The sequence below is a fragment of the Etheostoma spectabile genome, chromosome 2 (assembly GCF_008692095.1).
Source record: "Etheostoma spectabile isolate EspeVRDwgs_2016 chromosome 2, UIUC_Espe_1.0, whole genome shotgun sequence".
Taxonomy (NCBI): domain Eukaryota; kingdom Metazoa; phylum Chordata; class Actinopteri; order Perciformes; family Percidae; genus Etheostoma; species Etheostoma spectabile.
In genome coordinates, this window is record NC_045734.1 from 15,769,309 (window position 1) to 15,791,911 (window position 22,603).

At 39.4% G+C, this 22,603-nt stretch overlaps 3 protein-coding genes across 8 annotated transcripts in view; 1 reads left to right on the forward strand and 2 right to left on the reverse strand.

Moving 5' to 3' along the window:
- Nucleotides 1–1,412: 1,412 nt before the first annotated feature.
- Nucleotides 1,413–11,158, reverse strand: smc2 (structural maintenance of chromosomes 2). The gene is made up of 25 exons (XM_032543890.1): nt 10,841–11,158; nt 10,527–10,676; nt 10,306–10,428; nt 10,180–10,218; nt 9,972–10,082; nt 9,807–9,851; nt 9,453–9,686; nt 9,049–9,198; nt 8,666–8,899; nt 8,318–8,477; nt 8,083–8,200; nt 7,388–7,526; nt 7,160–7,279; nt 6,845–7,049; nt 6,513–6,648; nt 5,729–5,853; nt 5,319–5,512; nt 5,043–5,186; nt 4,822–4,896; nt 3,739–3,858; nt 3,388–3,588; nt 3,150–3,266; nt 2,418–2,578; nt 2,130–2,277; nt 1,413–1,943 (listed from the first exon to the last, which is right to left on the reverse strand). Exons 1-25 carry the CDS (start codon nt 11,006–11,008, stop codon nt 1,830–1,832), a joined length of 3,531 nt encoding a protein of 1,176 aa, XP_032399781.1. The 5' UTR covers nt 11,009–11,158; the 3' UTR covers nt 1,413–1,829.
- A 1,168-nt stretch (nt 11,159–12,326) lies between these two features.
- Nucleotides 12,327–18,573, reverse strand: exoc1l (exocyst complex component 1 like). 2 transcript variants are annotated; one of them, XM_032543963.1, is made up of 5 exons: nt 18,325–18,573; nt 17,980–18,153; nt 13,818–13,940; nt 13,367–13,545; nt 12,327–12,899 (listed from the first exon to the last, which is right to left on the reverse strand). In XM_032543963.1, exons 3-5 carry the CDS (start codon nt 13,936–13,938, stop codon nt 12,630–12,632), a joined length of 570 nt encoding a protein of 189 aa, XP_032399854.1. In that variant the 5' UTR covers nt 13,939–13,940; nt 17,980–18,153; nt 18,325–18,573; the 3' UTR covers nt 12,327–12,629. The 2 variants fall into 2 exon arrangements, with proteins under 2 accessions (XP_032399854.1, XP_032399864.1); XM_032543973.1 differs by lacking the exons at nt 17,980–18,153; nt 18,325–18,573 and having other exon boundaries at nt 13,818–14,315.
- clockb (clock circadian regulator b) overlaps nt 18,545–22,603 on the forward strand; it is a 26,698-nt gene continuing 22,639 nt past the window's right edge. For 3 of the 5 annotated variants that reach the window (XM_032543909.1, XM_032543927.1, XM_032543935.1), the window contains exons 1-4: nt 18,545–18,669; nt 20,570–20,656; nt 21,101–21,259; nt 21,927–22,015. In XM_032543909.1, the coding sequence (XP_032399800.1) occupies nt 21,999–22,015 (17 nt within the window). In that variant the 5' untranslated portion in view covers nt 18,545–18,669; nt 20,570–20,656; nt 21,101–21,259; nt 21,927–21,998. The other 2 variants (XM_032543920.1, XM_032543913.1) reach the window with 2 other exon arrangements.

Sequence of the window (22,603 nt, forward strand, 5' to 3'; positions counted from 1 at the left end):
CTGTAAGTGAGCCGTTTGCAAGGTCAATGAGCAAGGCAGCCAATTTTGTTTCTTGAGAATAAATTTAAAAAAAAACAACCTACTGTTATGTTGAAAGTGATACTATAGTTGTATGAATTTGTCCCTGATAAAATAAAACTACTTTGACTTTTTGAAAAGTGCTTTCTTTGTCTAAGAACAAAATGAGGGTTTTACATTTACTGTCAAGTCAAAGCAAATGGCACATTTCTTAGGGGCTTAAAAAAGGCTTTAATTCAAATTTATGATCACATATTAATGAGACCACAAGTACTAGTTATGTACATACATATACTGTAATGAAAGGCCAAACTTGCATGTGTAAGTCAGCAGAGATAAAGTTACTAGGACAGAACTCCAATTTAATAATTTAAACAGACGTTTTGGGCAGCACCCTTCCTGCAGTAGTGGCAAACAAACATTGGAAGGGCGCTGGCTGGTAGATTTGCTTCACTCACCAGCCAAAAAACAATAGTTATCTATTTTTACTAACCATTATTTATTCAGGGAAGGCTCACTGAGAGGCAGCCTCTCTTTTGCCTTATCACATTCATTCCTGGAAGCTGCCCAGTACAACCAGTCTGATCCGCTGACCACTGAGCAGCTCCACTGCAGCAGTTTTGAGGTTAAGGGCCTTACTCTAGGGCACCTCAGTGGTGGTAATGAAGGAGGGAGAAGCACTGCTCTTTTACTTTCCCCACCCAGATTTTATCCTGTTACTCTGGGGATTGAACTGACGACCTCCTGGTACAACAAGCTATCTTCTCTAACAAATAGGCCACCACTGCCTATTGAGTGGCATGTAAAAGTTGAACATTCACTAGCCATTTGGCTGGTGGACAAAAAGTTATATTTGGACCCTTATCAGATTTAATTACAAGATCCAGCTGGAACTTGATAGTTGATGAACCAAAACAAACAATCCACCATAAATGTGTTGGGTGTGACTATGGGTGTTCAACCTCAACAATATAATTTATTTTAAAGGTTTGTGGGTCAACATTATAGTATGTATTAATCTTGTATATTTGAGGTAGTTCAATCAATGCTGTAAATGGTGAATATCAGATTGGCAGTAAATGTTATTGGTTGTTTGCTAATAAAAGAAGTCTTTGGAAAAAAGGTTTACATACACTGAAAATGAACCGGACCGGTTCACAATGAAACAGTATTCTAATTATTTCCAACTCAACCAAATTGCTTGTGTTGGATCACTGGCCGGAAGATTTTTGCAATGCGACTATTGCTAAAATGTCTGACCATTCAGTGTCCAACACCGCAAGTTAGTCTAGATACTACTGAGACGTACAACTATAAGTTCTACATGTTCCATTCCATTTATAAAGCAGTATTAAGATGTGGCAATAGAAAAAAATCAAAAGAAGTGTTATATATTTATAATTGACTTGCTTTATTAACTAAAATATATGGACATGTAAGCTGCATATTAAACTAATGTGTGGCAGAAGAGCATGAACATAGACCAGGAAAGAGACAGGATAACCGACAACAGTTTAGGCAAAAGACATGTACAGTTAAAAAGGTTGAACAAACTCCAACAGTTGAACAAAGAGGACACATGCTATATATATATACATAAACAACTCTTAAGATTAGGAAAAAGTAATGACAGAGGAATTGGTATACACAATTGATTGCAAGAAGTTGACAGATGCTACATTGGTAGTAGCGATATGGGAATACCAGCGCAAATTTAGAATTTGGCTGTTTGCAATGATTAGCTGATAAGATGTTTGTTCCTCTTGTATTTTTGGCGAGCCTCGTCTTGGCCTTTTTGGGGATGGTTGGCATTAAATCTGGCTGAGCGCAGTCCGTGTAACTGTGGACATGCCGTCGACAAACTTTGTCTTGAAGAGGACATTGGCGTTGGTGAACATGCCGTCCTTTAGGGACACCACCACAAACTGCAGGGACAGAAATGTGAAAAAGGTAAATTCAGTACGTTTTGCTTTTTTATGCACTCATAACATGAGTAAGAATATGGCAAATGTGTACATGAGCACACTTGTTTATTTCATGGTTGAAGTACTCTTCTGCACAACAATTTAAGGCTTTGTGAGGGTATTTAGAACATGTGTGGTTCTACATACCTGGGAGTGTCTGAAATGTGTGCGCAACATCTGTCCAATGTTCTGTGTGTGCGAGAGATCCAGGGCAGCGTCCACCTCGTCTAAGATGTAGATGGGAGCTGGTTTGAACAGCAGCATGGCCAGGATGAGCGACAAGGCCACCAGTGATCTGAAAACAAAGACATAAAGAGGGTGCTCAATAAAAGGGACTGACTTCATTATCATCCATGGAAACCTTTATAGTCATAATCCCACTGCTAAAATAGACTAAATAATTCCCCCAATGACCATAAAAGTGCTTTTGCTGACCTTTGTCCACCGCTGAGCTCAGTGAGGTTCTCCTTCCAGGTATTGCCCAAGGCCACCTTGAACTCAAGCCCTTCCAAGACACCGCCGCCCTGGGGAGGAGCCAACTTAGCGGTGGCCCCTGGCAGCAGAGTGGAGAAAATAGAACCAAAGTCCTTGTTTACCTGCAGAGGAGGGCAACATTAAAGACAGTACAGTGAAGTCTAAATCCATGGGACAGATGATTTAACAGTGAGAATGCAAGCTTCAAGCAGATTCAAACAACATTGACACTGTTCAGTTTTAACTTTTAATCCTTCATTCTAAAACAGTCATGCTGTCTAATGGCGTTTTTCCACTGCATGGTACCTGCTCTACTCACCTCCACTCTACTTGCCATTTTGGTTTTCCATTACGGGAAAAAGTCCCTGGTACCTGCTAACAGGTACTTTTTTTTAGTATCACCTCCACGTTTTTCTTTTTTTGCTGACTCAAGCTTCTTTTAAAACTAAATTTGTCTTCAGCCAAGAATCAAAAGCAACACACCTTTGACGTTCTGTGTGTGTGTGTGTGTGTGTGTGTGTGTTGCGTTAGGTCACGTCAGTTTCCTGCTATGATGACCAGCCATGGCTCGCCTCACACAAAGGCGGTGTTTGTCTCTCAGTATACATAGCCCAATGTTAGATGAAACAGATACAAATTCAAATATGCAAATACAGGGGAGAGAAAAAAACGATTTGCTGAAAGAGAGCGAACCTTCTGCCACGCCACATTAAGAGCCTCATTCTTCTTCTGGTCCAGCTCCTCTATAGTCTGCAAGATTTTGGCTTTGTCGTTCTCCACAATCCTCTTCTTCTTCATCAAGTCATTGTACTGCAGGAAGGAAGACAATTGTGTGGGATAGAAGCAAATCATTCAGAAGTTGCAGTTGTGTTTTTTTTTTTTTTGTTGCATTTGTTGACACAACAAACTCTTCCGGTGTCTTCGTCCTCACCCTTTCCTCTGCCTCGTTCAGCATGTTCATGGCTCTCTTGTTGACGTTTCTCTCCAACTTGGTGGTGGTCTCCTCCAGCTTCTTCAGCCGCTGACCAGCCTCGCGGGGGTTGTTGGTCTTGAAGTCATACGATGTGTTGGGCTTGCCAAAGAACTGACGTTCCGACTGGATCCAATCATGTTCCTCCAGCATCCGAGACACCTGGAGGAAGAACAGATGACGAGAGAGAGAGAGAGAGAGAGAGAGAGAGAGAGAGAGAGAGAGAGAGAGAGAGAACCCTAATCCTATTAAACTTTCAGGGACATCATAGATCATGGAATTATACTATTGTACAGGACTAGGTGTCAGTACCTTGTCGGCAGCTTCCTGGCTGTCTTTGCGGTGCTTACTAATGTTGTGTTCCAGTTCCTTGATCTTCAGCTGAACTTCGTTGTTCTGCTCCCTTATTTTATTGGCCTCTGTGGTCTTACCCTGGAACATTTAATTGGATATAAAAAAAAGAAGAAGATCCAATCAAATACACAAATACGTACATACATAAATTAAAATTCCAAGCAGTGAAATTAGTTAGCACTAGACAATTAAGAAAGGGAAAATGTACAGATATATGAGGAAAGTCGAACTGTTTCAAGGACCTACAGTACTTTCGATTCAGGGAAAAATATGAATCACGATTTTTTAGCTTACAATTGATATTACGACTCTCTGCCACAATGTTTTTCTCACGAAGTGTAATGTTTATTGCACACATGCCCCATGACAAAAGAAAACAAATTGGCAGTACATATAGCTCACTGCGCATCACCACAAGACTGTAAACATAGAGGCTTTAATGAAGAGAAGGGAGAGCACTGCAGCGCTTTAAAACCTATTTTATACAGTCTAGGGCTGGGGGATACAGAGAAAATCAAATATCACCATATTCTTGACCAAATACCTTGATGTCGATATTGCGACGATATTGTATGGTTGACTATTGGTGCTTTAACAAAATGTTATTTACACAATGAGATTTTTGATAAATATTCTCCAGAAATTATTTAATGGGTAAAGGTAAATATGGAACCGCTAGAACAGTCTGGTAAGTTCAGTAAATGACATCACTTTACTGTAATGCAGCCTTTAAAACCAGGTAAAGACAACAGTTACCATATTACAATATATCCAAAATCTAAGTCTCACATTGCGATATCGATAACATCGACATATTGCCCAGCTCTAATATAGTCTGTGTTTAAAACTCACAGAAGAAAGTAGTGTTTGTGATGCAGTCGGCTGGTAAAATTAAGTGAGAATCAAAGTCATAAAAAAAGAAATCAAAGTTATTTAAAAATTAAATCGCTAACAGGGGGTGAATCGAAATCGCGATTTTATAACAATTTATTGTGCAAATCTACTCAGCATTAAAAGTAGAAAAAAAAACAAAGTATTAACCTTGAGCTCTTTGTCCTGAGCCATGATCACTTCCTTCTGTCTGGCCAGCTCCTCCTGGGCTTTACGTACTGCCTCCTTCACAGCAAGAGAGAGAATGCAACAGGAACAGTAGAGTACACATATAAGTTCTTGTGGACAATTTCAAATTGTCTTCAAAGTACAATCTCTTAGCGTGATCATGAAACAGTTCTACATATACACCTTGAAAATGATACAGATACCTTGTTCTGTGACACAGTGCAAGCCATGCTGTCTATCTGCTCCTGGATGGCCCTTGTGGCTTCATCTACAGCCTGAATCTGCTGCTCATAACCCGCCTGCTCCCTCCGGAGCTCCTCCAGCTCCAGGGCCACGGCCTCAGACTCCTGTGCGCAAGGGCAATAAAAGGAAACGCATGCATTAAATTAACAAGACGTATCAGCAGATTGTGGCTGTTAAAGCACTGTGTGGAGAGGAGGACCGACCGTGTGTGATTGCGTGTGTCAGGGTCAGTGTACCTGCTGCTTCTGCTTCAGCTTCTTATTGAAGGTGTCTGCTTTGGCCTTGGCTGCATTGAGTTTCTGCTGCGCGGCCTTTAGCTCTTTCTCTCTCTCTGCCTCTGCATTCTTCATCTTGTTCTCCAACACCTTGAACTTTTCTTCTGCCCGTTTTTGCACCTCCTTGGTGACACGCAAAGTCTCCTCACTCTCCTCTGTTTAAGCAAACACACCACACAGTAAAGTTAGCAAAAAGAAAAACACCAAATGCATTGTTTTAGTTTACATTTTCTATCAGACCTGTTCACATGTAGGCCCTGGTGGAATTACACATCTAATGTCTGTTTTATACAGTTTGCACAAACTGCCTTGATGAAGCCAAATATTGTACATTTTGTACTATACATTTGTGCATATTCCAGCATTCTCACCGATGGCCTTGCGCAGCCTCTCCAGCTCCTCCTGCTGCTGGTGGAAAGAGCTCTGCTGCAGCTTGGCCTGCAGAATCTGCTCCTCTTCTACCTTCAGCTCTGACTGCTGCTTCAGCTGACGGTACCTGGAGGTTGGGAGGGAAACATTTAACAGATGAAGACAAAAATGCAGGAGGAAAGAAATTGTGACGATAAAATCCAGAATGCACTAGGAAGATGCGAAAACACACGGTGATGACAGTGGTGGGATTCATTTAGTGAATTGAAATGTGTGTACTAACTCAAGCGACACAATTTCAAAATGTCTTATAGTCTTAATCCCGACCACCAGAAGACTCACTATAATTTTGTCCACAGGACTTATTGGATTCCTTGTAGGCTGGGCCTAATGAAACTTATTGCTGATGCATGCACATTGTGTTCACTAAAGATGATTACACAAAAAATATCTACTGTAAATATGCATCAGAATTATAGCCAGACTAGTACAAGAGTTTTGAGGCCATTACTGATATTAATATTTAAAACAATCTGAAAACCATACATTGACTGACTAACATTTCAAACATAAACAAACTCATCTGGTTATTGATCCTTTGGATTAGAATTTTGACCAAGGTACATACTGAGAACATTTTGCAGTGTAAAAATCCACTTGTCAGTGCTCTCTGGTGGACAAACCCACACAGATACATCTCAGCTGGGCCAGTGTATTTCTTTACTAGCTCCAATCAGAAAATATTTAATTAATGTGGGTATTTCATGTGTGTATGTATTTGCATACTTCTCTGCAGTTCCTTTAAGGCTGGCCAGTTGTCTTTCAGTATCCTGAAGCTGGGCCTCCTTGTCATTCAAGTTGTCCCGAACTTCCTTCAGTTCCTGTAGGCTGGACAAGATGGATGCTGACTGGGAGCGAGCGCCTGGCAGGGAAAAGGAAAGTATATTGAAAGGTCCATTGTATTGTGTGCAAGTCAAAACTGTTATTCCAGGTATAATGTTTAGAAGCAATAAATATTTGCATGTAGAGGATAACAAGATATGGTGTGTTTCAAGGTACCCTTCCATACTGCAGATGACTCACGCAGTGACATACACATGAATCCCCGTTGTTCTCACCTCCGGTCAGAGTTCCCTGTGGGTCGAAGATGTCCCCCCCAAGAGTGACAGTCTTGGTCATCACCTGCTTATCAAAAGCCACTTTTTTGGCGTTATCCAGGGTGTCACACACCAGTGTGGAGCCAAAGACGTACTCCATGGCCTTACGCAGGTCCGATTCATAGCCTACCAGGGACAGAGCAGTGTGGACGTTGTCCTCTCCAACCTGACAGAAGAGGAAGAGATGGTGAGTCAACAAAGAGACTGTGTCATGTTTCAAGATCAGACAGGAATGACAATTTGATTTCCAAACGGGGCGGTCTTTAGATCTCTCACCAAGCGCTTGGCAGTGTTCACCACTCTGTCATTGAGTGTCTTGGCAGAGATCTTGTTCAGTGGGATGATGGTGTACCTCCGCTGCAGCTCTCCCTTCTCCAACAGCTTTTTACCAGTCACCTGGCAAAAAAAAAAAATCACATCAACAACTCCAGTTACACTGCCTCACTGGTCTGCAGATAAAATAACATAAAAACATGATTGCACACTGCCCACTAACACACTTACCTCTGTGTCAACTATAATGTTATAGAGCCGTCCTCCTGCAACAACCTCCAGTCCTGTTGCATACGAGACGTCACGGATTGTTATCAGGTTGGCTAGCAGCCCCTTTACTTTGCTACGGTCCCATCCTCGCTCTGGGTCCCTAGAAAACAGAAAACACATACAATACTTTACAAACGTTGAATGCTGAAACTCTTCAGGCCGCAAATTGATTATCCAGACAAACACTAAGATCTGACCAAATCTATTACTTATAGTTAAGAATCAATAGGATTATTTCCACCTCAGAAAGCATTCACTCAAGCTCAGTTAAGATCTATCCAACAGGTGTTTCCAATCTCCTTATCTTACTGATGGCTCAGTTCTATTCAAATGTCAAGCAAGTCATGATAGCAACCTCTGTTGCTAAAAAATGAAGCCAATGTAGAAGTGCCAAAAACTGCAATTCATCAAATTGCCACTTGAGGCTGATGCACATAGAATTATGAATCCTTTGGAAAAGATTGTTTTGTCCAAAACAATAATGGGTTATTATGAGGGTCAAACTAAGCAAAAGTAGGAACATACATCTAGATTTAAAAAAACATACTCTATAGCAGTGTTTCCAATTCTCTGTCTCTCTCTCTCTGCACATCTAATTCTGTAGGAAACACTGTACAGTTAAGGAGATGAGTATATTAAATTTAGGAAATCCTTACTTGTAGTCAAATCGCAAGTTGGGGAAGCGCGACATAAGACGCTCATAGGTCTCTTTAAGTTTAGCGACCTCTCTGGACAGCTGCCTTCTTTTGTCCAGCAGATTCTCCTCCTTCCCATCTGCATACAGACACAAATAAATATACAGACCCTAAACGTCAATACAAAATGTTTAACCCAAGGAGACACGGACACAAGGACACATACACACAAATTTACCAAAGACCAAATGAATACCTTCATAGTTGAGTTTAGCTAGCTCAGCCTGTAGTTTCTCTCTGCTGCTTCTGACAGCCTGCAGGGTGTCCTGGTCCTTCTTGTAGCCACTGTCCATCTTTTTCACCTCTGCCTGTTTGGTCTTCAGCTCAGCCTGGGCATGCTTCAGGGTCATTTGGGCCTGGACCGAAAGGAGGACAGAGAAAAAAGATAGATAAACATACTCTGAAACAAGTATTTTCAGCATGCCTGTGACGTATATTCATGCTACCGAGCATAAATGGTTGTACTGAAAACTTTCTATTAAATATGAACTGGCAACCTGAAAACCAAAACATCACATCCGAGGCAGATATGTCCTTTCCTCACCTGCTTGGCTTCAGTATCTGCCTTGCTCATGTCATTCTTGCAGGTCATCATCTGCCCAGCTAGTGTGGCCTCCTCTCCGTCCTCATTGGTAGAAAGGCCTGCTGACACAGCCCTAAAATGCTGCTCAGCTGTCTGGAGAGCTATGCTGTCCTTCTGTCCCTCCTCCTGTAGAGCCTGAAGCTGCTCTGTCAACTTAGAAACCTCCTTTTCTTTTACCACAAGCATTTTCTTGTCCTAAGGATGAAGGAAAACAACCACTGATCAATAATTCAGTTGTGCAATTTGCACTCACTGTATCTGAATTTCATTTAAAAGTTTTTGTTTTGACAAGAGATTTTCTAAGTCATGTAGGCACATTTTAGCAAAATGTATTGCCCCGTTACCTCCTCCATGCTCTTGACAAGCTCCCCCCTCTTCTTGGTTTCATCTTTGACATTCTGTTTTTTCAGGTCAAGCGCACTCTGAGCTTTGGCGTCGACACGTTGCACATCAGCAAGAGTCTCCTCCAGAGATTTTAATACTCCACTCACCTCCTACAGATGAGCAGGTGAACATCAAAAGCAAAGCAACATAATAGTATAACAATATTATATGACAAGATTTATTTTTCTTGTTGTGGTTTCATAAAAACATTCAAAACATTAAATTGTGATGGTCTACAGATAATTTCAAAGACTTCTTTCCAAATGTTTCTTTGAAGCCAAGCGGGTCATCCAAGGGCAAGGATTCAAATTTTTCAACAAAATTAACTTCAGAAGTACGAGGGAAATACAGTCTTCCAGTGTACCTGGTCTTTTTTCTTCTGCAGCTCCTGAATCTGGGCTGACAGCTCCTGGACTTTGCTCTCATTCTCGGCCATGCTTGCTTGCATCTTGGTGATGTTATTCTGCATCACCTTCAGGTTATCTGCTGACTTCAGCTTGGTTTCCTCTGCACACACAAACAGCCAGGCCACGTACAGCCGTGACAGGTGCTGGATCTCACGCATCAGCTTCTGGTACTCCAAGTATGACGATCGTTCCTGCAAAGGGAGGAAGGGAAAATAATGACTAAGTGAAATGTATCAAAGATAATGCATCATTCTGCCATCATGTCAGTCACAGCAGTAAATGTGTAAGTTTTGATTGTGCAAGGAACCTACCTCTTGGAGTTTATGCATAGTTGGAGTAATTTCCTCGTTCAAAATCTTAAAGAGTAAATAAAGAGAAACAGTTAACTATTTACAGTTTACATATTTTAACAACAGCCTTTGTATTTGTGGCAGATGCCCCCTGGAGAATGAACAGAGATAAAATGTCTAACATACTGTCTGAATCTCCTTCAGCTTGGCCTCCTTTTTCTCAATGGTTTTCTGAGCGCTAATCTTTTTACACTCATACATCCTGGTTCCCGCTGCCTCCTCAATCATGGCAAGGATCTGAAAGAAAAGAAGAGGTCATTAGAAAACTTGCAAAAAGGCAGGACAATGAAACAGTACAGGTGGTGAGGTGATGGACAACATGTGTATGCTATACCTCAGGTGGCTTCATGTTCAGAACTTTGGTGATCCTCCCCTAAAATATTGGAAACAGCACAGTGTGTAAAATACTGCAGAGGGCTTTCAAAAACAAGCAGCACACTGCTGCAGACACAAGACTGACCTGCATGATGAGGAAATGCGGGTTGTTGACGTTGAGGCCAACAGAGCAGAACAAGTCCTGCACCCTGGTGTTGTTTGCATTGACTCCGTTGATTAGGTACTTGTTCCTGCCACCAATTACCACCTTTAAAAAAAGATATAACGTTATTCATAGTATTGGCATTGCATAGACTAACCTTGTACACCAATGTCCGAGCTTTCTTTATCCATTTCTTTGCCAACCTGTCTGGTGACGGTGATCTCATCGTGGGTTTCAAAACCCAGAGGACTCTGGCTTTTATTGGAGTTGTCAAAGGTAATAGACACAGTGGCCTTGGTGATACCACCCTGTCCGTTTTTGTAAACCAAGTCCTGGAGGTTGGAGGCTCGCACCTTTCAAGTGGAAATGAAACAAAGAGATACAAGTTTAAAGAGTGAGCCGTTTTCTTAAGATGCTTCTAGCTACGATTACTCTGTTCTGACCATACCAAACTCTACAACAACGAGGCAACTTTCAGCATAGAGCTAAACGACATTATAGCCAATTACACACTTACATGGCTGAGGTTGGAAATTCCCAAAAGGAAACATATCGAATCCAAAATATTGGACTTGCCACTGCCGTTAAGTCCTGTGATGGCGTTAAACAGCGGGTCAAAGCAGTTGATCTCCGTCCTCTGTGCGTAAGATTTGAATCCTTCAATAATAATAGACTTGATGTACATCTTTGGGCTGTCCGATTCCGGTGTTTGAATTCCAAATCGGTAACTAAAAGCTGAAGCACTATAGGTTACAGACCAGTGTTTACAACCTCCGACAACAGGAAAACTCGTTCTTGTCTTTCTATCTTGAATTTTGGCGGCAGGCGTGGAGCCATAGACAGTTAAGGAAGCCGCTCTCAGTCCGTCCCCTCTATGCCTGCCGGGGACGGGAGGAACTGGAAGAAATTTAAAGTATGTTAACACCATGTGTACACGTGTTCAATATGTATCAATATACAGATAAGACTGACTCTAAATTCAAATATAAATGGTAAAGAACACCGTTTCAAACATGTTATGTATATTTCATTTATATTTATCTATCAGGCACATTTTAAGGGTACTAACTCCTCAGTTGTTGCCTTTAATGTTCTGGCGCCACCTGTAGGTATCAGGTATGTATAAACAAAGATCCTCTGCTTGCTGAACCATAGGAGAAAGAAAATATACTGTAACTCAACACAAAACACAAAAAGATAGAGGAAGGATCAATATTTACAGTCCATGGGAAGGATACAGAAAAACTGTTTACCATCAGCGATGGTACGACTTATGCACTTGGGTATTGTCTAGTGCAAGTATTTTAATGATAATAGCATGTAGCTATTTTATCATTTTTAAATGATGATTCAACCATATTAAATAATGAAAAACGCACTCACAAACAACAGAAAAGCATAGCATTATTGTTAATGAAGGGCCATAGGCTTGAGTCCAAGTCCCCTGTGCTCCTTTAACTTTGACCTTAATATAAAATGTATTACTTGTTTTTTTTTCTCAAATTGTATTTATCAGCTAACTAGGAATTTAGTATTACATTATTGTTATTATAATGAATAATAATATTTTCTGTAAATTTTGTTTCAATATGAATGCCTAAATGCATATATCGCCTACTGTTTAAAAACCTTCTCAACAAAGCAAGAAATAAAAAGAAAACCATCTTTTTTGTGGTCATAAAATGATCAATATGTCAATATATATTGAAATCAACTTGTTAAAAATCTACACCAAATATTAATATATTTGAAGTGTTACAGAATGTTATGAAATGTAAAGTCCCAGGATGTTAAATTCCCCCCCCACCCAAATGTATGGATAGGGCCCGAACTGGTATAAGCTACCATTGGTTAGCCTATGCCACCACAGACAAGCTTCTATAGGAATAATAAATAAAAGAAAAGTGGATTACTAAATTGATGCCACATTTGATGATTCTACTTTTAAGAAGGCTGAAGCAGAGAGGGGCAAGACGCGTGTAGTAGTTTTATTTGTTCTCCATTTGAAAGTCACATTTTACATTGCACAGGATAGAATAGTTTCAGGAATAAGTCATTAAAATATCACAAAAGTAGATTATACAGTTAACAAATACCAATCTGCTTAAAACTTGCATTTGCCATGGAGATACATTCAGCAGAGTACTAATGCAAAAGATATTTCATGGTGAATAAGCCTATTAGTGTAACAGAAGCCACACGCCTACACTATTTTCACACCTCGTCACACAAGTTAACAGTAAACCTATACAGTTGTCCAACACACACACACACACACACACACACACAATCACTGTGTCATTCCATTATGCATCCAGAGGCACGGGACACATGGACAGACATACCAAGTTGAATGCATAGAAGCATATCTGTGAAAGAACAACACAATCTCCTCTATTAGAGTAAAAGGAGGTGGGCTTGATGTAGGCCCAGTCAAAGTTCCGCAGGTTCAGTGACATCGGGCAGTGCTTGTCGCTGAGAGCAACCAGGGCACGCACAAATGTGTATTTGGCCGAGCAGCTGACGGCCGTCACTGTACGCACCTTGTCAAAGTGCAGCAGGAAACACGGGTCATCCTGGAGCCGCACAGACACAGAATGAAATAGAATTACTTAAATAAAAAAAAATATAAAAAAAACTTTTTAAAATCAGAGCTGCCACAATTATTCAACAGTAATGTAATATGACACAGTGTTCAAATCTGACAAAGAACCATTGAAGATGTGCCAGATGAAAGCATACATATGAAATAATCGTTGATAAAAAAAACATGAAATACTGTAATATGTATCTGTTTCACCTTCTTACAATGGCTTCCTGAGGCATCTCAAGGATTAATTCCCAACTGAGAAAAGTCTATTGTTTGACTGAACAATATAGCTTTCATAATTATAAGAGTAAAAGTGTGACTATGATTTAAATTATTAGAAAACATTATATTTTAATACGCATACTGTATGTGTCGATTATTCTTTCTATAGAAAAGTATAGGAAATAATGCAATAATAAGTAATGAAATTGAAAATTAAATTTGGTTATTTACCACATCAGGGTCCCGTCCGTCAACAAGAGTCAGGTCTTTCAGGGACCAGACCTCCGTCCTCCTGTAGCACTCCTGTATGCTGGAGCGTTTGGTGTGGGACCTCTTGGATCCAGCCTTTAGGGACGTCTGAGATATCTGACATCGGACTATTGATAACTGCACCACTTTGCTTTTTGAAACTACAGAAAAAGGGAACAATAATGTTTTTCTTTTCAAATAAATAGGCACACTGCAGCACCAGACATTTCATCTGCAGTAAAAGTAAAACCTTGACTCTTGAGGCCTCATAGACATTTCATACAACAGTACAAGGGCATGTTCAGCACATTTCCCTACAGATTCTCTACAACGAGATAATATTCTGTACTACCTAAAGGAAAATTCCAATGAGCATCTTGAAAGCCTAAAACTGCTTTCAAATGATTACTTGATCAACAAGAAAGCTGGTTACCTGAGACACAGATAAAATGTCTTCCGTGCGTCGGCTCTTCAATCTCAATAAACTCAATCAATCTCTGTTTATCAGGTCGGAATAAAACTCTCTGCATCTCCTCCCTCAGAAGAGACGACATCACTGGAGAGAGGAAGAAAAGTATTGAGATCAGGTAGGTGTAGTAAGGCGAAAAGACAACGGGAGAGAGACAAGTGATGAACAAATCCAAAAGAGAAAAAGAAAGAGATCGCAACACAGAAACCTGGCAGTGGTCGGGATGTTTCCTCTTGTCAGATCGGGTTAAAAGTATGTGGTTGTGTGTGAAATGAGCTCTTACTCTACCACACACACTTCACTCTGAGGCGGTCCATATGTTAATCTTTTATTAAAGTACTGCCTTCATACCAACTCACCCAAGAGGGATATAGTAGAAAGTGAGCAATTAAAGGCCAATCTCTTCATAAGTTTAGCCTTTTATTGCTTCAATTAAGATCCATTATGATGCTGATCCCGACAGAAAATATGGATTTCACTCTTGGATTTGTATTTACCTCAGTGAAGTGTGTCTCCCCAAAGCATATAGACACACACATTAGCCTACTTTACCCTGGTTGTATGTGGTTATATGTTTCCTCCCAATGCACATACAGTAGACAGTCTCTTGCTTTCTTTCCGTCGTCTTTTTTGTCTCCACTCACTCATATATAGATGTTGAATTATAAGTGCCCAATGTTCATCTGTGATTAAACGGTTCTTTTGTGGGAAAAGGATGTCCCACAGCACTCTGCATGGTTTCCATTACTCTGTAGTAATTCAATATTTGAGAACAGGTACAAGCGGGGTGAAGCACTTAAATGGAGGAATTTTACAAGCACATAAAGGATGCTACTCTTCTTTAGGGACCATGGCACCATGAGACAATTTGCTAGTTGTATTGATAAACAGAACATAACAGTCCACTATTTTTTAGTTTTACTTTTTTTTCAGTTCTTGACAGGCAGGAGGACTTTCCCATAAATACACCACCCCGGACTCAACCAGACCAAAGCTCTAAATTTGATTTGTTAGCAGGAAAGAGTGTGGCTCCATTGGATTTGTCACATTTTGTGAAAACAAAGATGGGTCGTTCAACGGCTAAGTGCTTTATTGTTGTTGTTGTTGATGATGGTTTTGTGGGTGTTCTCTTGAAAGGCTTTTTGCCTTTGAGATGGAAAAATGAGTGGATGGGCAGGAAGTAGAGAGGAAAGGAAATATACAAGTGTTGAATCTCATGAATAACACATGAGGTTTATTGTAGGCTACTTACTTAACGTAAACTTCAACCGCAGTATGTCTGTTCATGTACGTTGAAAGGATTATTTGTACAATAACTGGAGAAACCCCAAGATGGGCACAAGTTGGTAGTTATTGTAATGAATGGTGGAATGCACAAGAATAAGTGCTGAATTATTTTCCCATTCAATGGAAACACTACATCAATGTGCCTATATCTGTATTTGAAAGACAATTAAGCTTGTCCTGAAGCATTCCCATTAACCCTGACTTTGTTGAGACATACATGTAAGTAGTTATTAAAACTAACAGAATATAAACGTATAGCAATTTTAATGCTGTCATGGCTATGTGGGAGGAGTTTGGAAAAGAGAGGAATGCATGATTAAAGAGGATCAAGAGGAGGTGTAGGTTTAGGTTTAGGAGCAAAGTCAGTGCTAGCAAGTATGAGGAGAAGATCTGTGTAACACCGGAAGAACAGATGACGTAAATGAAGTTGGGGAACAAAAGAAAGGAAGAAGAGGCTGCTAAATAAGGAAAGAAAGGCTATCAAGAAGTATACTTTTTTTTCTAGAAACAGGAAAGCAGGCGACATGAAGGATGCAGAGGAAGAAGACAATACAACAATGGAAAAAAGCAAAGAAAGAAAACAACAGAGGATCTCCAGAAGAGAAAACAGAGAAGGTGAATGTGACAGAAGATCCAGATTGTGGAGATTAGTGAATGAATAATACAGATTCTGCAGTTAGGGGTGGTGAGTGAAAGAAAGGTGAGAAAAATAATAGATAGGAAAAGGGGAAGAATCCTTAAGAAGCAGAAAACGACTTATCCGAACAAACCTGAAGAGACATGAAAATGATGACAGAGAAAAGAGGAATAGCAAGAAGGCAAGATGAGTTCACAGAGAGAAAGGATATTGGAGAAAAAAGGAATAAGAGTAAGGAAAAAAACATTCTAAAAATCTGCATAGGTATAATGAGTCAATGCAGGAGGAAAACATTAATGAGGTTGGCAGAGCTAATTAAAACATTATGCTAAAGTTGGAATTTAAAAGTTTGAGAACGCTGTTTTCATTAAACATAGTTTCTGTTTCTGACAACTAGCAATTTTTGTGATTATGTAGTATTTAGAGTTTAATGTTATTTGTACAAAATAAAAATTATTAATTAGGTTTGCTTCGTGCACACATTTTGACTTAGAACTGTTTTTCTTTCTGGTAATTCAGCCTTTTGTCTCTTCGTGCTTGTTTTGCATGTGAAAAGCTGTAATTTGAGCATTTTAGATTTAGGTCTTTGCCATAAGTTACACCAATGTTGAAACTATTTTTGATGGTATCATATCATGACTTTCCTCTGCAATTGTCACCCCTTAGAGGACAGATGTAAAGACAGTCATGTTTTAAGTGGTCAGCTCCGGGAGCTTATCAGCTGCGTTCTATGTTAAAACAGAGTTTAGCAATGACTCATGGTTAAACCCGTTGTAAACCCATGATTAAATTCCAACAGCTGTTCTTATAATAACATTAGACAAAATGAGTCACACAGGCAACCAGGCCTATAAAAAATAATGCACTTTCATCATGTTTTAATATGCCAGAAACTTCTAGCTTTCCAAGTCTTGGAGCAAAGATGGTTGTGACCCCCCCAAGCTACCTTCCTGCCATGTCAATACACTTCTCTTGGTGCATCTGTGCCCAGTCAGTGGGGCCAGTGAGGCGGCAGATGATGACGAAGAAAAGTTGAGATTACATATTTAGATTACGGATTGTTCTGTATTGTCTCCATCTCTCTCCCCCTTTCATGTCTATCCACTGTCACTATAATAAAGGGAAATGCCCCTCAAAATAATCTAAAAAACAAAACAAAAAACACAGCGGCTGCAAAACTTGATTTACACACGCACACACTTTGCTGGACAAAATGTATTCATTTTCCAACAGTTGTTTTTTAGGTTTTTTTTTAGTTGATAATGACCTCATGGCAATTTAAGTGCTGCACTGATACAGGAGGATGACACAGCAGAAACCCCTCTACTAATATAGCAGGACTGTTACGGGAAACATGGAAACCTAAATAGACTTTTTTTGGGGGGAATAAGCTATTGTTTTAATTTTGATATCAGGATTAGAGAAGACACAGCTTATTAGTTATCTATGGTCAGTATGTATTTTTTTTAATCTTGAATGATTTATAATGAATATAGGTATGAATTGTTTGTAAATAAAGGTTAAACTGTGGGTTTTGAAATTACAAATACCAGTGGTTAATAAGATAAGATAAGCTAAGATAGACTCATTCATTAATACTTTTTTTGTATTGCCACACGGATGTATTAATTGGAGTGCTGTCCAAAGTACCTTAATGTTATTATCCACATTAAGGATCCAGCAAACAGTCTTCAGTCTTCTAAGTTCCTGTGTGAGCTGAGTGTGTTAAGTCTTATTTTATATTAACAGTGGTATAATCCTGAGAGCTTTAATTCAGCAACTGTGAGACAGTAGCTTATTTATTTTCTTTTTATATATACTGTCATATGTCATATGACCTATCAAGTCACATATACAGTATATACGACTTGATAGGTCTTGATAACATACTATTCCCTTGTCCATAAAGACAATGAACAACACAATAGGGTATTTCCATTACTGCAACTATTGGAGCTCTTCTACGACCAGACTCCTCGGTCATCTCTTTTTTTCTAATTTTACCTTCTTCATGAATTTTGTATTTACCCAATCAGCTCTGTTTTAAGCACTAGTTTTGTGTATCATTTTATGTTATGCCAAAAAAGTAGGCCTATGTCAATTGGAATTACATGGGTGTTTGGAGATAATGAAAAATGAACATCTAATCCCACATTATGCATCCTAAAACAAAGGTTTCTAAGGTCAAAATGCCGGTAATACCTGTATGTATTTAGGGGGACCTCGACACAACGTCACGGTTTGTAGATCTTCTGATTGGATGTTGATAAAAGGGGAAACCCCTTGCCATCCGCCAGGGCCTTTCCTACCGTGCGCTGCACCCTCCTCCTGGCGACCGTCCAATGTCACATCCACAGTACATTCACTCTTGTTTTCCTGAAATGTATATGGTGGTGTTAATGCATAGTAATATAATTGTTAAATATTTTAACAGGGTGGCATTTTTTTCTAAGTTTAAGTATTATGACAAGACTGATTACAAGGACCGTTATTCTTAATTAGCGCTTTAAATGCATTTATTTGCAAGTCAGTATGCAAAATTGCTACCTCTTACTGTAGCCCACTGTTACTTTCTATTTCTATCATATCAATAACTAGAAGGCACTGACGGACAGGTGTGACTAGAAAAGCTACAAAACCACGCGGAGTCATTTCCCCTCTTAAGATCACTAGAGACGATTAAGAGGATCTTGAGAACACAGTGATCCCGAGTTTTGCTACTGTACTTGCAAAATAGTGCGCCCTACTGTCTCTATTGCGCATGACTGTACGACGTAATATGAAGTAGGCCTCCTGTTTTTCTCCCCAACCCGGAGTCCTCCTGGCCCCCACCGACTCGATGCAACGTTCAAGTTAGCAAAACACGGAGGCTGCCTACGATAATTCGTAAAGGTAAGGGTTTTTTAATGCATTTCTAAAGCCAGCGGTGGTCGCCGAGTGTAAAATAGCACGGGCGTTGTGGTCGGTAAACGATGTTTTTTTAGCGTGCGGAAGCGGTCGGACTGCAGAGGAGGCTTCAGGACTGTTCCCTCACGCTCGAGGGAGAGCAAGGCCCAGTGACCCACATTCAGAGCAGCCAGTGTCTATGTGTACGAGTGGGCGAGCGTGCGCGCGTATCCGTGTCAATGTGTGTGCCCAGGGACCGTGAGTGTGTGCGTGAGTGTATACATACATCTGCCGCGAAAATGTTTCCACCATCGCTGGTTTTAGACATTTCTCCGCGGCCGACATTTATGTTTTTTTTCGGCTTTAACGAAGGTCTTTCCCCGCGCGGATGTTAAGGCTCAGTTTCCTCGCGGTGTTTGAAGACCATCGGTGACATTTTAGAGATTATTTTGTTTTCAATGTCAGTTGTTGCGTGACAGCTTGTGGCTTGATATCCATCCTGTTTATTGCACAAACGTGAAAGGCTTTACCTGTAATAAGTGTGTCATTCAGTATTTGTAAGGTTAAGTGTAGCGGGAGGAAACGGGGGCAGTAGAGCATTTAATCTCTGAGTTAAAAGGGCAGTTTTCGGTAGCAAGCTTAGTTAGCCTGCCAGCTAGCTATATGGGTTGCGCTCTTTCGGTTGTATAACTAACACCTGTGGCACCAAAAGGTATATTAAATTTTTTACCGTGTAACGTTATATCTGATCGCTTTGGCTGTTTTGGTTGACTGCATTACATCTACCATATTGCTGATATCAGTGTTTATGACAATGGTGTACAGTAGGCAGAATCATCCAATGAAGAAGCTCTGTCTAATGAGGCTTCACTTACTGGCCATCAGGAATACATGCCGGTGTCACGTTAGGTCAGGCCGGTGCTTCCGAAAGCAGAGGGACACATGGGGTCCTTAAGACGGTTTAACAAACTGCCTTTAACTCACACTTATCTCACACTAAAATTAGTGCAATCTATCCATAGATTTTACTGTGCCCACTCTGGCCTCCTAATGTCATATTTTACTGCGAAATCCTCTTGGATCATTGGAACACAATTTGCACAAGTGGTGGTATGTTGTCTGATTGGTGTTGGGTCTGCTTGACAAGTTTGTCAACTTCATTGTCAGACTATTCACCCAGACAAGAGATCACAAAAACATTAAGTCAATTAATTGACATCATGTTTCAAGGAAAAAATGTCATCATTTCCCCAGGTACAGCAGCTTCTCAATTTTGAGGATTTGCAGCTTTTCTATATCTTATGTGATAGTAATATAAATACTTAGGTTTTAGACTGTTTATCAGACATAAAAAGCACTTTGAAAATGCCACCTTGACATTTTGCACTATTTTCTGATATTTTGTAGACCAAGTGATTAATTGAGAAAGTAATCAGCTGGTCAATAGATGATAAAAATAATGGAGCGGAAAAGGTCGATATTCAACTATTTGGTTCATTGATTATGGATTAAGTCAATTTTTTATTAGTCAATCACTTCTGGCTTTGGAATTGTAAAGATATTAACTTCAATACATTTTCTGTGTTTTACAAACTGCAAACTGAATAACTTGACCTCAAGTTGAGCTTCAAGAAACTGTGCCATTTTTCACTATTTTGTGACATTTAATTTGACCAAATGATTGATCGGTTAATAATAATAATAACAATTGACAGATACACTGATAATGAACACAATCAACAGTTGCTGCCCTAATCTTATATAAGTATGTTTATCTTTTAGTTTAGTTGTTAGGTGATTGCAGCACTAATAGACTATAATTAAACTACAAATTTGCATGCATAGTAAATAGTAAAAACAGGCCCCCTGGTATGTTTGTAAATTATTATGTTTTTTTGTGTTGTAGGTGTGGCTTACTCATGAAGATTTGTCAGTGCCTGGTAGGATAGGATCTAAAACAGCTAGCTTTGCCTGCAAAGAGACATTCCAGAAAGTAAGTTGAAAAATGAAAAATACTTAATCACCACTTTTTCATGATTGGGTTACTGATTTTCTTAAGATTTTCTGAAGTACTAATAATGTAAGCATAATAATTGATTTATTCCAGGTTTTCTCTCGCTGCACTGATGTAAGTTATTTGCACTTTAAAGACTTTGTGCAGCAATAACTGGAATTTCAAGACCTTTCAACGGTTTTATTCAGATAATTTGTTTTTGAGTTTTTAGGTTAAAGTATGTTACAATCAAATTGTTTTCTTTTTATATAGGACTATATCTTTTATTTTAGTTTTTATTGTAATTTGTTGGCAGCAGTATCAAAGAGTGAATTTTCCTTACTATCCCTATGGCAGTAAAGATGAATACTTACTTAACGTTGCCAACAGAATGACCTAATGACCTCTCCTAACCCTAGTTTTCTGCTCTGATTTCTCCCGCAGGTTTGGTTTATGACCATGCCTTTTCTGTGGTCTGTTGCCCTCTCGTTACCCCGATGACCTCAACGGCAGTTTTGACCATAGAGTCAGCTTTATCCCCAAACCCTTTTTACAACCCCTAAGAAAAGACATAAACTGACCACGTGCATAAGCTGCATTGGGGTGAGTCATGTGTCTTTTTTTTTTAACTGAGTAAATAAACGTACAATATAATGAGACATGTTCCCTAACACATGTTGCAACATAGATCACAAATATGGTCTTTTTCTGACATTTGTGCTATGATTCAGGAATCAGTCAAGTTGACTCTAAATTATTAGTCTGTTATATATTAAAGTATAAAAGGATAGTAAGCCAGTTATCTGAACCCCACGGGAATGCTATTATTGTGATGAGTGTGGTAGAATGACATACTGGGTGAAAAAACATTAACTGTGCCTGTCTATTTACAAACACGTATACAAATACTTGTTTTTGTATCACATGTATTAAGCAAGGACTTCTATCTAGTTTACATAATTCTTTAACACATGGCCTGTTCTCATTTGAGACCTGTCCAGTTTACCTGTTTGTCAAGATGAGTGTGTGCTTTCATTTTAACACATTTGTAACTGCACTTTAGTCTGATTTCAATATTTTGTGCTAAGAAGCAGATCAGAATGTTTTCTTAATTCAAAATTGATTAATGATTTAATAGATAGAAAGATTATGCGGTATGCTGTGCGCCAAAATGTTCACTCATGTTTTTAGTCCGCTTAATTGCAATATATGCAAATCATAACCTGCATTTACCTAAGCTAATACAATACTTGTTTTTCGTTTTCTCTAGGTGGTCTTCCAAATGCCTACCTCACGCCTAAAGAGCAAATCATTGCAGCCACAGCCCTGATCAGCAGCCACCATGACATCAAGTGTAGGGTATGCTTCAACACACACACACAAACACACACACACACACAAACACACACACACACACACACACAATAGGTCAACTTATCATAAATTACATTTATACACACATACTGTATACATGCATTATAAGTAAAACAAATTGTAATTTAAAATAATAATATTGATAACAATAATGATTAGAATTGTTATTATTGTTTTTATTTTGAAATGGCATGCCATAATAATAATCTTACAAAAAAAAGTGATTTCCTGCCATTTTGGCATGAAAAGAGTCACATTTTCAAGATCTTTAAAAACAACTCGAGATATCACCGTAATTAAAAAATGAAAGTATTGGTATTGACCCATATTAGTTGAAATGCAGGCAACAACATGCCCTGTTTCACAAATGCACTCGTAACCTTCTTGGCAAGCACAACACATTCCTTCTCAGTCACTTTTTTTGTGTGACCTGAAAATAAACCTGCTCCTGGCATGTAGGAATCCTCTCATTAGTGAGCAACCGTCATTCCTTATTATTAACAGTACATATCTGCTTTCAAGCTGCCAACAAACATGCACACACAGGAAAACACAAAGTGAAACAGGAAAGAA

Coding starts and splice junctions, on each gene's coding strand:
- smc2 (XM_032543890.1), bottom strand. CDS start 11,008: ATGTACATCAAGTCTATTATTATTGAAGGATTCAAATCTTACGCACAG. Junction 5,187..5,318: donor AGCTGAAGCAGAAGCAGCAG/GTACACTGACCC, acceptor CCTTGCGCACAG/GAGTCTGAGGCCGTGGCCCT. Junction 3,859..4,821: donor CTCAGGACAAAGAGCTCAAG/GTTAATACTTTG, acceptor TAAATGTTCCAG/GGTAAGACCACAGAGGCCAA.
- exoc1l (XM_032543963.1), bottom strand. CDS start 13,938: ATGTCGTCTCTTCTGAGGGAGGAGATGCAGAGAGTTTTATTCCGACCT. Junction 13,546..13,817: donor ACATTTTATCTGTGTCTCAG/GTAACCAGCTTT, acceptor CTTTTTCTGTAG/TTTCAAAAAGCAAAGTGGTG. Junction 12,900..13,366: donor ACGGACGGGACCCTGATGTG/GTAAATAACCAA, acceptor GTGCGGCTCCAG/GATGACCCGTGTTTCCTGCT.